Genomic DNA, 14,810 nt, shown 5'->3' with positions numbered 1-14,810 from the left:
ATTCTACAGATACTGTAATACTACTACTAATAATAATAGTGGCGTCTGATCTTTATGTTTAGAATTTGAATGAAGCTTCAACGCTTTGAATTATTCTAAATATAATAAGAATGATTTGAGCTTTTATTTCATTCCTTTTGGCTGCTTGTATTTCTGGTATTCAAGACATCCTAATCAACTTCTCAGAGGAATACGGCCTCATCCAGCTTTAAAGAAGGCTGATAATAATACAAACAGAAAAAGGACATCCCTGTGAGTGTGAGCTCTCTCTTTGTATCTCCATGAGTGATGAGGAACCCGTTGGCCAACAGAGAGGAAGGATTACTCGTCGAACAAACAAAGCTGAATGTGTCTCGGCGGTGCCGGGAAAAGTGAGCCGCCGGCTGCCGGTGTCGCTTCCTCACACGACACCGACGAGCTCGACCAGCAGCGGCTCGGTTTCCAGGAGAGCTGCTCTCACGAGCTCACCGCTCGGCTGGGGATTCTTCACAAGTTATGCAGCAAAACTATTTCTGTTTTTGGGGCTAATAAATATGTTGTAAAAAACGGATTTCCTCTGTAATATATGCCGTTTCATGGCCTGTGACGTATGGGTGAACTCTACTTAATGAAACTCTGTGTGAATTATCTGTATGTTCCTGGCCGAAGAACATAAACATCAGTGTTGTCCTTATGGACATGGCAGAGACAAAACTATCTATGGGATGGCTGGGGGAAGGTTCACGATAAGTGCAAGATGTCATGAGGGCTTCTGTTGATTGTGTGTTTTATGTATTTAAGAGGTAACTGAGTGATCGGAGAGCAGACTTGGATATGCAATTAGTAAAGTAACACGTTGTATCACTGGCTCTGCTCCTTTTTTGCAAAGAATAAATGTCCTGATTAAGGATTTTACAACCGGTGTCGAGTAACAATTTTTCTAATAAAACCCTTTTGGCTACAGCTGTTATACACGAGTGTATCCATCACTTCTCATAGCTTTGCTTTAATAGTCTGGTCTCTCTTCTGCTATAATCTCTGTTATTAACTACTAACAGGACAATTGTTGTGTCACAGATACTGAATATCGTTACTTCTACTGCCATGGTACTTAGACTATGATTCTTTCACCTTTTTTGGTGATTTATCGGCTATTTATTGGTCGCTAGAAAAGTTGGTGATCAAGGATTGGAGGATTTTTTTCTGCGGGCATTCTTCCTGGAATTTACTCGAATCGAGGTCATCAGCTTAATATCTAATATGTAGATAGAGGTGAAGATACAGATAAAGATGTCCGTTCATGGAAGCTAAAAGTTCTGCAGGGGATCACAAGGGCGTATTCATTTGGTTTTAAAGCGGAACATACCTGTCCCGTGTGGGTGTTTGGTTCCAACTCAGGGATGAATGGGTAGTGGATGTAGAACATGTCGTTGCGGACCATCTTCTTTCTCATCCGGCAGGGCCCCTCCGTCATCTCCAGCACAAACTTGTCCAGGTGGGAGCCGATGGGCGGGCCCCAGAGGCCCCGCTCGCGCAGCAGCTCGTATTCGATGGACGCCCAATCCTCGGTCACGTACTTGAGGGCGTTCTGCTGCCGCTGGGGGACGGACAAGAAAAAACGTTGCTATAAATTAATATGTGTGCTGCGAGAAGCAGCTTGTGAAAACGTTAATTAACGTTCTGTAGGTTTGTCTGTAAGTGTGCTGCAATAAACCAGCTTGATTGTCTTTGTGCAGCTACTGTGTTTGGAAACATGACATAAGTTAAATCTGCTTGAAGTTACTATGAGGAACTTTCATGTTGTGTTAATTCTGGTGTCCCCTGTGGATTAAAGTGGTAGTGTCTCTGAGCACGAGGGTCCCTTTAGAAAACCTCTCATTGTATTGCAACAGAGTCTGGATCTGGGTCTGTCCACAGTGGACTGGTCTCTGCTGGAGTCTGAGCTGAAGGAGGTTCTGGTGAACATGCATGATGTCATTTGGTTTCACCAGAATCCGACCCCGTGGCTCCGATGAGGATCTATAAGGAGAACTCTCTAAAAACAGACCATCTTCTCTCTGATGGTCTGATTACTGATGGAGGTCTATAGGGGACCAGGACTACACTGAGGTCTATAGAGGACCAGGACTACACTGAGGTCTATAGAGGACCAGGACTACACTGAGGTCTATAGAGGACCAGGACTACACTGAGGTCTATAGAGGACCAGGACTACACTGAGGCTGGTTCATGACCAGTTAAAAGTTCCTCATAGTAACTTTCATTCTACCCATGTAGTAATGATGGACGCTCAGTACCTCCTGATATTCTTTATACTGCATGGCCACCAGGTCACGAACGACAGCGATGTGCGTGAACATCCACTGGAAGGTCTCCTGTTGATCAGAAATACAAGACTTCAGCAAAAGCTGACGAACACGTACTTTCATATCCTGCGTCAGCTGTGTGTGTGTGTGTGTGTGTGTGTACCTGCGCCGACAGACTGTTCTTGTTCAGGCTGTTCTCCCTCTTGTTGCGGCGGACGCCCGTCAGCTTGGAGAGGCCGAAGCCGCTGCTGACCCTGGACAGTTTGGACTGGGTCGCCGGCGCCACCGCCTCACCACGACTGATGCACTTCTTCTCATGGACTGGATAGCAGAAAAAGAAACAAAACAACCAGTCACACAAGTGTATTTGTGTATTTATATTGACCACTAAGCCATTTGAACAATCACACTCCCTTTCAAGGTTGGATCCTGACAAAATCAGTGGTGAAAACTGCCAAACAAAGGTAAATAAACAACAAAAAAACAGGTTCTACAATATGTGTCTTTTATAGTTCTGTCTCCAGTCCAATATAATGAAGGTGGATAGGAACAGCCCGCCTTAAAATAGTCCCAACAACACAGAAACTCTTCTGTTATGACGTGACCAGATTTTTTGACAACATCTGGTGAGCTGCCAAAGTGTCTGGTTCAGAATCAAAGCTTTGGCAGCGAGCCGGCGGTAACTCACCGCAAACGTACAACACTGACGGAGTGAGCAAGAGACAGAGAGAGCAGATCGGCAGTGACAAGCCGTATTGGCGCGGCTTCAGGGTTTCCTGTCTAAAACAACAAGAGGAGCTCCCAAAATAGCTGATGTGTAGTTATGCAAACCTGGAGACGCCACGAGGGAAAACAGGACACCGCACGGACACGGCTCAGCTCCAGTGTGCGTGGTGTGTATCTCGGGGTGTGTGTGTGTGTGTGTGTGTGTGCGTTTCCCTCACCCAGGTGGTTCTGCCAGCTCTTCAGTGCCGGCTCCTCCAGAGCGGGCCGGGCCGTGGCGATGTCCACGTGGCCCCGGTCGTTGCAGGGCAGAGACACTTTGAAAATGTCCTCGAGCATCTGCCGCTTGCTGTGCATCAGCTCCGTCCACACCCGGTTCACCGCCTTCAGCAGCAGCTGGCGGCCTGCAGGGGACGGGGAAGGGAACGGGAACGGATACATTAGCGATCAATCTGGTACGAATATGGTGCGCACCAGACAACGTAAACAACAGTCACACGGTCAGGCCCGAATTTTCCGGTGAAACTTGCTGAAAACCTCCTGGTCTAAAAATAATGAAACACCAAGTTAGTGCGGTCGAGTGTTTTCTGATTTTGCTTTGGCTTCTCTATCGATGAAGTGCTTTTTAGAAAAGGTATAATATAAAAAATAATACGATATATGTATTATATATAAAGATTAGATATAATATATATGTATTGTACATATATATGTTTAAGTAGAGGAGTGAGACGGTACCGAAGAAGAGGCGGGACCCCGATGAGATCAAATAATCGGTAGGTCCGTAAATTGGGTGACAGATTGAATTTATTTTAAACTGCAAATACAACTAACTTTTGTTTACCTTTTCGACAGACCTAATTATAATTTCTAAATTATAAAATTTCAAATTCATGTCCACTATAATCATCATAATGTTTGGGTGAGATCCTGTTCTCCCAGAAACACTATTAATAAGTGTTGAACTCCTGCAGCAATGACACGGTGCTGAAGTCACATCTCGTCACGCCTTCACACATTCACAGCATGTCAAATGGGATTTTTTGTTGAAACGACAAATTGAAAAGTAACCCGTCCATCCTTCAGACAAATTGGAAGCAAGTCCCCAAACGAGGGTGTATCAGATGACACATATATCCAAGAGCAATAAATGTATTCATGGACAAAGACCGTTTTCAAATAAATATTTCTCTAAAATGTGTATTTCACAACAGAGGATATTTTTAGACACCACTCCCTGTTCTCTGTCCGTCCAGCACACACACACACACACACACACACACACACACACACACACACACACACAGTGTCTCACCCTCGCTGACGTCTTGGCTGTGCGTGGCATCGGCCTCGTTCTCTGTGGGCATCATGACATGCCAGGTTGTCATCCTGGCCTCCGCCTCCAGACCGAAGCCCTCCACGCTGCTGCGGACACACACACACACACACACACACACACACACACACACACACACACACACACACAGACAAACACAAACACACACAAACACACACACACACACAGCGACTTAGAGACAATCTGCCACGTAAACGCTGAGGGGGCGGGGTTAGATTGCTCGCTGTAGTCGAACAGTGTGTCGTGTTACAGCATATTGTTTCCCCCAGCATGGTAGGAAACTCAGTCTCTACCCACCTGCTGCATTTTTGGAAACTATCAGTACTTCTTGCAGGACACAAAAGCAAAGCCACTATTTCACTCCGATAATAAATGGACCCAACATTACGACGTATCGAGATATTGAAGTGGTAAATTAAGGAGGAAAAAAAGATCAAATCATGATGTATTGAGTATTTCCTTATTGTTAAATCCGATTGCAAAGTATTATTTGATTAAGTCAACCTGTCAAAGAGTTTTTTTCTTCTCATAAACTTGTGACTTTAATCTATGAGAGATTTTCTCACAAATGTATGACTTTATTATTTCAAAGAATAATTACGTTTTTTTCCTCGTGACGTTAATCTTAGAAATTCAAAAGTTTTTCTCCGAATAGAACCCCCTTCCAGCAGCTCCATGTTTTTTATATATATATATATATATATATATATATATATATATATATATATATATATATATATATATATATATATATATATATATATACCCCCTAATAGGTCATCACACAAAAGTTATAAGACTTTGCTGAACTGGTGTTTTAGTTGCATAAACATTAATCAGAGTCAGAGCTGCTCAGAAATACTGCAGCAATCAATTAAAAGAATTGGAACAAAAACATTAAAGAAACTACCAAACAAATGTGAAGAAAAAAAATCTACAGCCGAAATTGGGATTTCTTGTTCTTTCCCCTCCTATTCAACTAACTTACCTAAATAGCTGTAAGCTAAGATAACTAGTTGAACTGATAAATTTCACAACTGGATAAAAAATAAAATGCATCTCCTCTCCTTCTCCCTGCTACATCCCATCTCATATGATTTCGCCAGAAAACCGACGATGACATGACACATGTAGCACATCCCAAGGAGTCCCGTTGTGAATCATGCATGACTCACACAACCAAATGTGACACTTGGACAGATCTACATCCAACATGTCTAGAGCTTTGAAAGACATGCCGCTCATTTCCTGCCACATATGTCCTGCTGCATGCTGCCGACACAAGCAAACTGCTTTACAAGTCAACACTGATCCTGACCCTTAACCTGCCATGTGATCTTACCTCCCGCTGTGCAGGCAGATGAAGCTGTGGGCCAGGCAGGCCACAAAGTCCTGGTCGTGGTTGCCCGGCCCGAGCACCAGGTTGCGGTTGACGGTCAGGACCCGCAGGGCGTCCAGCAGGGCCACCTGCTGAGCTACCGTCTTGTGGGGTCGGCAGAGCTGGTAGAGCACCGTCCGGTTCAGACAGTGGTAGATGGTGTCGAGAGAAAGACCCTGCGAACGCCTCTTGGACTGGAGGAGGAGAGGAAGGAGGAGGTTAAAGGGAAGGTGAAGCAGAGAGGTGGTATGTTGTCACGCTGCTGCGCTCTGGATGCGGATAAAGCTGCAGGGGAAATATTTCAGTGGAGAAAAAAATGATTTGTTTAAGCAACCGGGGCTGAACTGGGTTAAGTCCTTCAAGGGTTGTGAGCGTTGCTTTGTTATTCTTCTGTTAGTTTAGTGCAGCGGACTGATTAGGACCTCTTCTTCAACACTAAGTTAAAACTAGTCTGGGGTGAAACATGGGTCCTTATATTTCAAGTCATTTGAATGCAATGAAAAAGAAAACGCATCCTCATTCCTTCTGTCGGCCTCAGCATGACGCACATGGCCATCTGAACCACAAAGCACACAAAGGAGCATTATGTTTAAAAAAAAAAAAGCATAATCTCCTAATCTTCTCACTTGTGTGCACAGAAGGAGAATACAAAGCCCAGACACATGGCTTTAATAGCAGGTATTAGCTATTTTTTTTATTTTTTTTAAACCAATTCCCTGGGGAGTAAAACATAAATGATCATACATTTATGAAACCCTTATCTTTTTTTGCATCTTGAAAAAAAAAAAATCCAGTCAATCAGCAAAATAATTACTAACCCAAAACATAAATTTGCTCTGAGACAGTAAATATTTTTGAAAGATCCAAATGCACACACACACACACACACACACACACACACACACACACACACACACACACACACCTCATTCTTGTGAGTAAGTGAGGTCGCCTGCAGTCAGATGGATGCTACTTATCTAATTGAATCCTGAGCGCGGTCACTGGTTACATTAACTGGAGGAGAACTCACAGGCGGACTGTTTCATTTCTGCATCCAGTGCACGCAGAACGCTGCACACGGCTGGGTGCGATAAGTTTGTCTACTATAATTTGACTCACAGCCACACATCAGTTCTAGTGTAAATTAGATATTTTTGCCTCTGGCAGCAGTCTGCAGGCAACTTTCCAATTATGAAACTTCAGCTAAGCTTTTTAAAAGTAACCGAACACCAGACTGAGAAGAATGTGCAGGCCTGACCTCACCCAGCAGCACTGATAGGCATAGTCAGAGGGGTGCTTTTTGTTTGCATCTGTAACCACACCCAACAATGATGTCACCATGTCATTTTCAGAGGGCGTTAGATTACTCTTTGCACAACCTTGTGATTTAAATCAGAGTACTTTTGTTTTAAATGCTGTATTTACAGTTTTCTGTTATGGCTAACAACAGAGAAACTGAATGGTTTCAAGCATTGAAGCTTCATTCAAAACGTTGACGTTCAAACTCTAAATTAACATTTCAATGCTGCGCAGCTTTTTTCTTAATCGTTTTTGAACTAATACAAATATTATATCCATATTTGTTGGCGTGAACGCCTTTCAAAAGAAACATTGTTACTGCACCTGTATTAACTGGGGCGGTACAGCAGCACAATACATTACATTTTTATCACCACAAATCTATTATTTTCTTCTTATGTTAGGGATAGACACAACAAATACCATGACGGACATTTGAAGCCTTATAGGAAAACCTCAATATAAGCTTTGAATGTAAAGAAAAGAAGAAAAAGTCCTACAATCTATGATAACTATCTAGCAAAAAAATTGTTTTCTGGTATTACGACCTACCAGCCGAAAAGTTGTGTTGCTGCCTAAACACAATGCATTTATCTGAAGATGTCTTTTCATTACTAGAAAACCTATGAATACTTGAACTATTTGGGCTGATTTGTCCCTTCTGGGCCTTCAGGACCTCTGCAGGTGTTCTGGTCCCTTACCTGTCCTATGAGCTGCACGATGAAGTCCACCACCAGCTTGGAGTCCTTGTTGAACATGCCCTGCCACAGCTTGTCCACCACCCTCTGGGTGAAGTAGAAGACGTTGTTGACCAGAATCTGATAACTTCCTCCACTGCTGAGCGGCAGAGAGGCGTCTTCACCTGGATGGAGAGGAGCAGGAGAGAACGATTGTACCGTCTATTTTATGTGCATTCATCCCAAATGTGATACCGAAGAAGAATCTCATCGTCCAAACAAACAAAGTGTTTTAACAGCAGAGCAAATATTTACACTGGCTTCACAGACTGATTTTAAGTGAAGTACTCTGACTTGTTTGAATAAGATCCTCCCATAAGGATAGTCGTATGTCTTGAGTAACAGACATCCCCTTCATGCTGACAGTAACATGTGCTGCATGTGTTTCTGTTTTTATCGTGCCATAGAGTATATGCTGTAAAAACATGTGCTCAAATGTAAGTTCCAAGCTTTTATTGTCTTATAATTCATATTTGGACAAAAAAATGAATAAACCAGACTGCAGACTAGAGACTAAATATAACACAAGCAGCCATGTAAAACGTTGAAGATGCTTATGCTGTTTTCTGGGATTCAGACTGTAATTTGCTGACTCATGGTGCATCAGAGCATCTCACAGAGCCAACTAAGAAATGGGTCCAAGCTGTCCTGCGGCATGCTCATCCGGGCCATTTTTGCATAATCATCAGCTATTTTTGGGACAAAGACCTCTGGCCAAATACTGTTAAATAAAGCGGACAAGCTCATCTTCTCTGCTAGTTCGCTACTCAGATAATGAGACATCAGTGAGCTGCACGAGGAACTGGTTTGTTGTTTTATGATCATCCATAAACTGCAGATTACTGGAAAACAATGAAGTTTGAGAGGACTTTGTTCTGACCTAGAAGGACATCAGCAGCCAGAAGATGCTCCATCACACCGTCCAGGATGTTGGACTGAAACTCCTTCTGCTGAGTTCTGGTGGAGCGCTCCGGAGAGGCCTAGTACCAGAAAGCGCACATTTAGGACCAGTATTTGTGAAGAATTAAGACGAGTGAACAAGCCGGTGGGTTACCAGACGACCCGGGTCGCGTCCTCACCTCCAGCAGCAGGTCGATGATGGGCGTCTGCTTGCTGGCCGGGGTCATGCAGAGGTTGTCCATGATCAGGACCCTCATGAAGTCAAAGACGTACTTTTTGGCCGGGTGGTTGGTCAGGGAGGTCTTGGAGCCCACGTTGCAGTACTCGGACTGGCTGCGGTTCATACCCGAGTCCCCGGCGAAGGCCTTGAACTCCTCGGTGGGAGACCCCGCCTCGTCGTCCAGATCAGTGACCTGGAACAAAGATGACATCACTTCAACTATCTACAGGATGAAAACAATAGCATTCTATATTTGAAACCAGACTTATTTTTACTTTTTAATCCTACAGTGCAGCCTTACTTACTTCATGTTCTTGCTGCGGTTTTCTTTTTTCCCTAACAAGCAATTATCCTAATAAGTAAACTGTCTGAAAACACATTTCGCTCTGAGGGAAACTGCAGAGTCTCGCACTTTGTTCTTGAAACTGCAACAGTCGAGATTACAGTGTCAAAGGTTTCAAATGAGATTTCACATGGGACAATACGTTAGTTTTTATCGCCCCATAAGAGAGAATAACAATACACCTGCAGTGGGTTTAGAGGGTCACTGATCAATACCCCTGATGATGAGATTTTCTGCTTTCACACCCAATTTCAGACCGATTGCGCTTTGATTTAAAGTCTTGACCCCCGAGATTCGTGGAGGAGAAACAATATGCAGTCTTACCATCTCGGAGTAGGGCCGGATGTTGAAAGGGAAGACGGTTGCTGCCAGCGCACAGAGGAACTCCGCACTGTGCCACATGGGCACCAGGTCGGACACGTTGTGGTAAAGATACCTGAAGAACTGCATGAGGGTGACCGGGTACTCCCTCAGCCAGGAGCCCTCCTCCTCCGACTGCCACGGCTGCGAGAGAGAGAGAGAGAAAAAACAATCAAACATCGACTCGACAGACTTCATATCTAGAAGCAGTTGGAGGGCTAGTTTTTTTTTCCCGGTTGAAGTAGAACTCGTTCAGCAGCAGCCTGAGTCGTGAGCGAGAGAGAGAGAGAGAGAGAGAGAGAGAGAGAGAGAGAGAGAGAGAGAGAGAGAGAGAGTTTGGTTCCCATGAGGTCGAGTGAAGCTTCTCAGCAACCAGCCGCGAGCGCTGTGAGATTCCCTGAGAAACTCCCGAGCGCGTGGATGAGTGAGGATGAAAACAGCATGTGTGCCGAGTCCTTTTTCGTTGGATTAATGGAGCTTAAGAGAAACCAAGCAGCAACTGCTGTGAAATCGGACATAAAGAACCAATTAAAAAGGACAAATGAACATGAGAGACCATGAGGCCGTGTTCAAAAGTAATCTGCTTTTGGGAAAAGGTGTTTAATTGAATTAGTCAAATTATGGGTACAAAGGTTTCTCTTAAACCTGAAAACACCATTCTTGCAACCTGCTCCTTTAATGAGCGAGTACAACCTCACTGTCTCCATTTTACGCCTCCAGCTCTGGATTCTCTGTCTGGACACCATGGCAGAGGGCGAGGAGACAGAGGACCACATTGAAGGAGGACGCAAACAAGAGGAAACGAGAAAGAGAGAGAGAGAGAGAGAGAGAGAGAGAGAGTAAATCGGAGCCTGGCTTTTAGTTGCCGGTGAGAGTTTTGCGAAATAAAAGGCTGCCAGACCAACTCTGAGCAGTCTTGCTGTTGGACGAGTAAGTACTATCTGCTGGTTTGTCAGTTGTAATTTAGTTCCTAAACATCTCTTCTTTCCAAAGGGTGCGCTAAAGCGTTGGGCTAATGTTGATCTGGGTAATTATGCTCTTCATGAAAGTGTAAATATTTCCCCCCAGTGTCAGCTGCTTCTCACCAGGTTGAGCATGCTGCGCAGCATGCCTAGCAGCAGGAAGGCCGCCTCGGTGTACACGTTGTGGATGGAGCCCACGACGGTCCCACTGGAGGCCGGTATGCCAAAGATGAACGTCCAGATGGAGTCCAGGTCAAACTGAGGAGCAAAGAGACACACTGGGGTAATACACAGTCAGGTAAACACCCACACATTATTATTATTATGTTGCTGTTTTTCTCTCCTATGTGTTGTTTTGAAATCTGAAAACTGCTTATATCTGTATATCTGGCATCGAGAATGTATCTCTTCATGTGGTTACAGTTGCGATTGATGTGTTTAAGCTTGTTCTAATGATTGGTGGTTAATCCTACTGGATAAAAGTGGGAATAGTAGAGAGAGATGTAAATTACCCAAAATATACAATCTGACTCTGGTGGCTATTAAGCTGTCAGAGAACACATATCAGTGTTTTACTGAATGTATCATCAATGTAGAAATGTTTGATTTAAAAAGGAAGAGATTAAGTACATCACAGTCACATTATACAATTTCATATTTACTGATCTTTAAGAAAGCCCAGAGAGGAAAATTAGAAAAAAAGCTTCTAACGCTTTTCTTCAAAAATTCAGGATAGTGAAACATTATTAAAAAAGAATAATGAAAAAGAAAAAGATTTCATCTGATTGAAGTCTGATCTAAATAGTTTTCTCTCAGTATAAAAAAAATTGCCAGGTGAAGAAAGATAATTCTTCCAAGTTCAAATTTGTCAAACAAGTGGGAAAATAAGTTTTTTTTCTTTTTCCCAGGATCATTTTTTAAGTGCTTATTTTTGTAATACTCAAGTTGGCCACAAGAGGCTGAAGCGCACCATTACTCCCGTGTTCTAATATGGACTAAAAGCATTCATGTTTTCTCGCAGATGAGTTTTTATTTTTCAATAAAACCTCGAAACACATCACAGAGTGTGTGTTCGCAAGTAAAATTAAATTAAAGTTGAGCGCTTTCGGTCCTTATTTAGAACACCGGTGTGCACATCAGCCTCTTGTGGCCTAAATGCGTACTACAACAACAAACACTGGAAAAACACCCACCTCCCACCAGTTTCACAGATAAAAAAAATGTATACATTTAAGGATTTTTTTTTTTTCATCTATTCTTCAATCATGAACACAGGAGAGAAAACTGAAAATGGATCACCAGAATATTATTTTTTCCTCACTGGCCTCTCTGAGCTTCCACAGGTTTTAGTGAACAACACTCATACTGCAGACGTAGAAGTAGAAAGAAGGTGGGGTATACTAACATGTACCTGCAGGCTGTCCGGCAGCTCGGTGACGGGCTGCTGCAGGAACAGCGCCATCAGCAGGAAGTAGAGCTCCGGCACGTTGGTGTGTTTGGGCAGCAGGGTCTGCAGCACAGGCAGCCCCGGGAAGTGGCACGCCTCCCGGTTGATCTCTCGCAACGTGGAGCGCCCGCCAGCGCTGCGGCCCACGTTGAAGCCTAGAGAGGAGGAGGAAGAGGGTCGGAGGATGAATGATGGGGAATGAGAGGAAGGGCATTCTGCCAGCGGTTGGAGCAGGTTCATCGAGGCGGTGGTTACAATTACAAACCAAGACTGAAATCCTCTAACTGGGCTACTCAGGCAGGATTCAAACTGGAAACGGAGCACTAGCAAAAATGATTTGAAAGAATAGGATTCGGTTAAAGGACAAATTCCAAATCTAAAAGGGCTTCATTTTTGATAGCACACATTCTGACAATGCTACAGCAGTGGTAGTTCTGTTCGGCCATGACACTACGCAGCGAGGTGTTCATAAGCAAGGTCAGTGGTTCTCAACCTGAAGTCGTTGAAAGTAGTAAATTAGAGAGCGTAGCCGTCATTTTTGAGTTCCTGTAGAAAGAATTCTGTTTTCCAAGGTTGAAAACCACTGAGCTCAGAAGGGACTCGACAATCGCAGCAGCAGGGAGAGCGGGGGGGGGGAGGCAAAAAAAATAAACATAAAAATGAGAAGACGAACCCTTGGCTGTGAGGCTCACAAACTGCGCCGCTTTCTGTTTACTGAACGACGGCCAACTCCGACGGAAAGCGTTGCCAGAGTGAGGAGAGGCGTCTGCTGAGCCATATTACAACATACAGTATACACACTGCACATCATCACGACATGCTTCTGACTCTCGTGGTGGAGAATGTTCGCATTCACAGAATGGACACAATCATTTAAAGCTAACGTCACGCACACGTCCTCGCAAGAAAAAGGACTCGCAGGCTCCGCCCCATCCTGCACACTCACCCAGCACCGAGCCGATCTTATTGGTCAGGACGGAGTCGGTGTGGTCCAGCCAGCCTCCGCCGCACAGGCCCTCCTTGAAGCGGTTGAGGATGGACTGGTTGGAGAGCAGCACCACCAGGATCCACAGAGCTGCCGTGACCGTGCTGGAGTGCAGGTGCTCCTCCATGAACATCAGCAGCCAATCAAATCCCAGCGTCCGCACCAGGTCCTCGCACGCCCTAATATGGACACAGAGCAGTGTTACTTTAGTGTTAAACATCTTAATAAGATCCAGAACATTCACATCAGACTTGCACACATTCTGGGAATCAAGGTCAAAGCAGAAAACGCAAGGAGGCCGTGGACTCACTGGGCGTTGACGGTGCACTTCTCTTTGGTGGTGAAGAGCAGTCGGAGCAGGTTGTCCAGCAGCCGGTTCCTCAGCAGAATGAGGCTGGCCGACAGGAGGCCGCCGAAGTCATCGTCATTACCTGGAGACACAAAATAGGCGGGTTAGAAATTCTGCACGGCCAAAACAAGCCGATTACGGCTCACGAGTCAACATGTATTTATGTATTTTACAAACAAAATATGATTAAAAGAACAACCATTTTTGTATTTAGTTACCTCCATCGAGCTTCTCCTCGTTATTGATTTCCATGACGACAAACTTCTCACACACGGCAAAAGTTGGCAAAGTAGAGGAGATGAACTGGCCAAACCTGTGAGGTGGAAAAACAAAAAAAGGAAAAGTTTTGATTCCAGATTTTTTTGGCATCAAACATTACCATTCCAGTTAGATTTACACCCTCGAGGCTGAGCGTGTCTGAAGGTGTGTTTACCGCAGCAGGTCGTAGGGGTTGGGGAAGCCCTGCAGCAGCAGACTGAGCACGTTGCTGATGGCCGCCACGGTCGGCTGGGACAGCGAGGTGTCCCTCAGGGTCAGCAGCAGCCTGGGGATCAGCTGAAACTCCCTCAGCAGTTTGGCATTCTTGGCCGCCTCGCTGTTGCAACACAGAACGTAGGACACACACACACATACACACACATGTGAGATCAGAGTTTGTTTCACTTTGTGATCATTTCAGTATTCAGGGTGAACCTGGAGGAACAGAACAGTTTTTGGACACTTGCCTGGATTCTGTCAGCAGCTCGATGAAATGCTCAAACAGAGACAGATGGAGCTCGTAGGGAGCGTGGAGCCAGACCTGAGGAGCAGAAGGAGCAGACTGAGACCTCGGCGATACAAGTAGTGCTTGGCAAACAAAAACAGCCGTCAGAAAAGGGCAGCTTCTTGGCCGAGTTTCTAGAAGGTTCAACCGTCGTGTAATTTATGTGTTTTCTTCCACCCGTCATTCGGTTCCAGCAGCCTGTCCATCACAACAATGCACTTGCAACTAAAAACACCACCTCGAAAGCCCTCACCTCGAAGTCACAGAGCAGGTCCTGGAAGGCGGCGGAGTTGGGGATGATGGAGGTCTCGTGGCCGCTGTCGACGGTCCCCACCAGAGAGAAGGTGAGGTGGAGGATGTGGCTGTTGAGCAGCGAGCGCTTCTTCTTCAGCAGCATGGCCAGCAGCTGCAACGGCGTTGAGGAGAGAAGGGGGGAGGGATTTAACCAGCATGTCAGATATACGTATTTTTATACGCAAACGTATTAGCTTTCAGTTTGAGAACCGGTTGTGCTGAATTTGAGTTTCTACAAAATGCTAACGGAAGGTCGGGCTGCTCTTTATAAAGATACTGGAGCTGCCATTAGGGACCCGAAATGAAAAGGCTTTGGGAGATAATTTTTGGGATTTTAACCTTTCGATTCCCCTTACAGAGCCCCTTTATGTAATTTCTGGGGCTCTGTAAGGCTTATGATAAAAGAAA

General features: G+C 44.7%; 1 protein-coding gene across 1 annotated transcript in view; it reads right to left on the bottom strand.

Moving 5' to 3' along the window:
* Positions 1-14,810, bottom strand: part of wdfy3 (WD repeat and FYVE domain containing 3) — a gene marked incomplete at its 5' end in the record, with an annotated part of 68,302 nt that overhangs the window by 13,723 nt on the left and 39,769 nt on the right. The window contains 18 exons of the mRNA XM_079222964.1: positions 1,310-1,576; positions 2,277-2,354; positions 2,449-2,606; positions 3,230-3,412; positions 4,324-4,433; positions 5,708-5,937; positions 7,744-7,904; positions 8,660-8,759; positions 8,859-9,092; positions 9,567-9,746; positions 10,688-10,822; positions 11,931-12,166; positions 12,958-13,175; positions 13,307-13,427; positions 13,564-13,658; positions 13,779-13,936; positions 14,067-14,144; positions 14,362-14,514. Of these exons, the coding sequence (XP_079079090.1) occupies positions 1,310-1,576; positions 2,277-2,354; positions 2,449-2,606; positions 3,230-3,412; positions 4,324-4,433; positions 5,708-5,937; positions 7,744-7,904; positions 8,660-8,759; positions 8,859-9,092; positions 9,567-9,746; positions 10,688-10,822; positions 11,931-12,166; positions 12,958-13,175; positions 13,307-13,427; positions 13,564-13,658; positions 13,779-13,936; positions 14,067-14,144; positions 14,362-14,514 (2,895 nt within the window). The remainder of the gene's footprint in view (positions 1-1,309; positions 1,577-2,276; positions 2,355-2,448; positions 2,607-3,229; positions 3,413-4,323; positions 4,434-5,707; positions 5,938-7,743; positions 7,905-8,659; positions 8,760-8,858; positions 9,093-9,566; positions 9,747-10,687; positions 10,823-11,930; positions 12,167-12,957; positions 13,176-13,306; positions 13,428-13,563; positions 13,659-13,778; positions 13,937-14,066; positions 14,145-14,361; positions 14,515-14,810) is intronic.

This window comes from Taurulus bubalis (assembly GCF_910589615.1).
Source record: "Taurulus bubalis genome assembly, chromosome: 8".
In the NCBI taxonomy this organism is placed as follows: domain Eukaryota; kingdom Metazoa; phylum Chordata; class Actinopteri; order Perciformes; family Cottidae; genus Taurulus; species Taurulus bubalis.
This window is presented reverse-complemented; position numbering and strand designations above follow the sequence as displayed.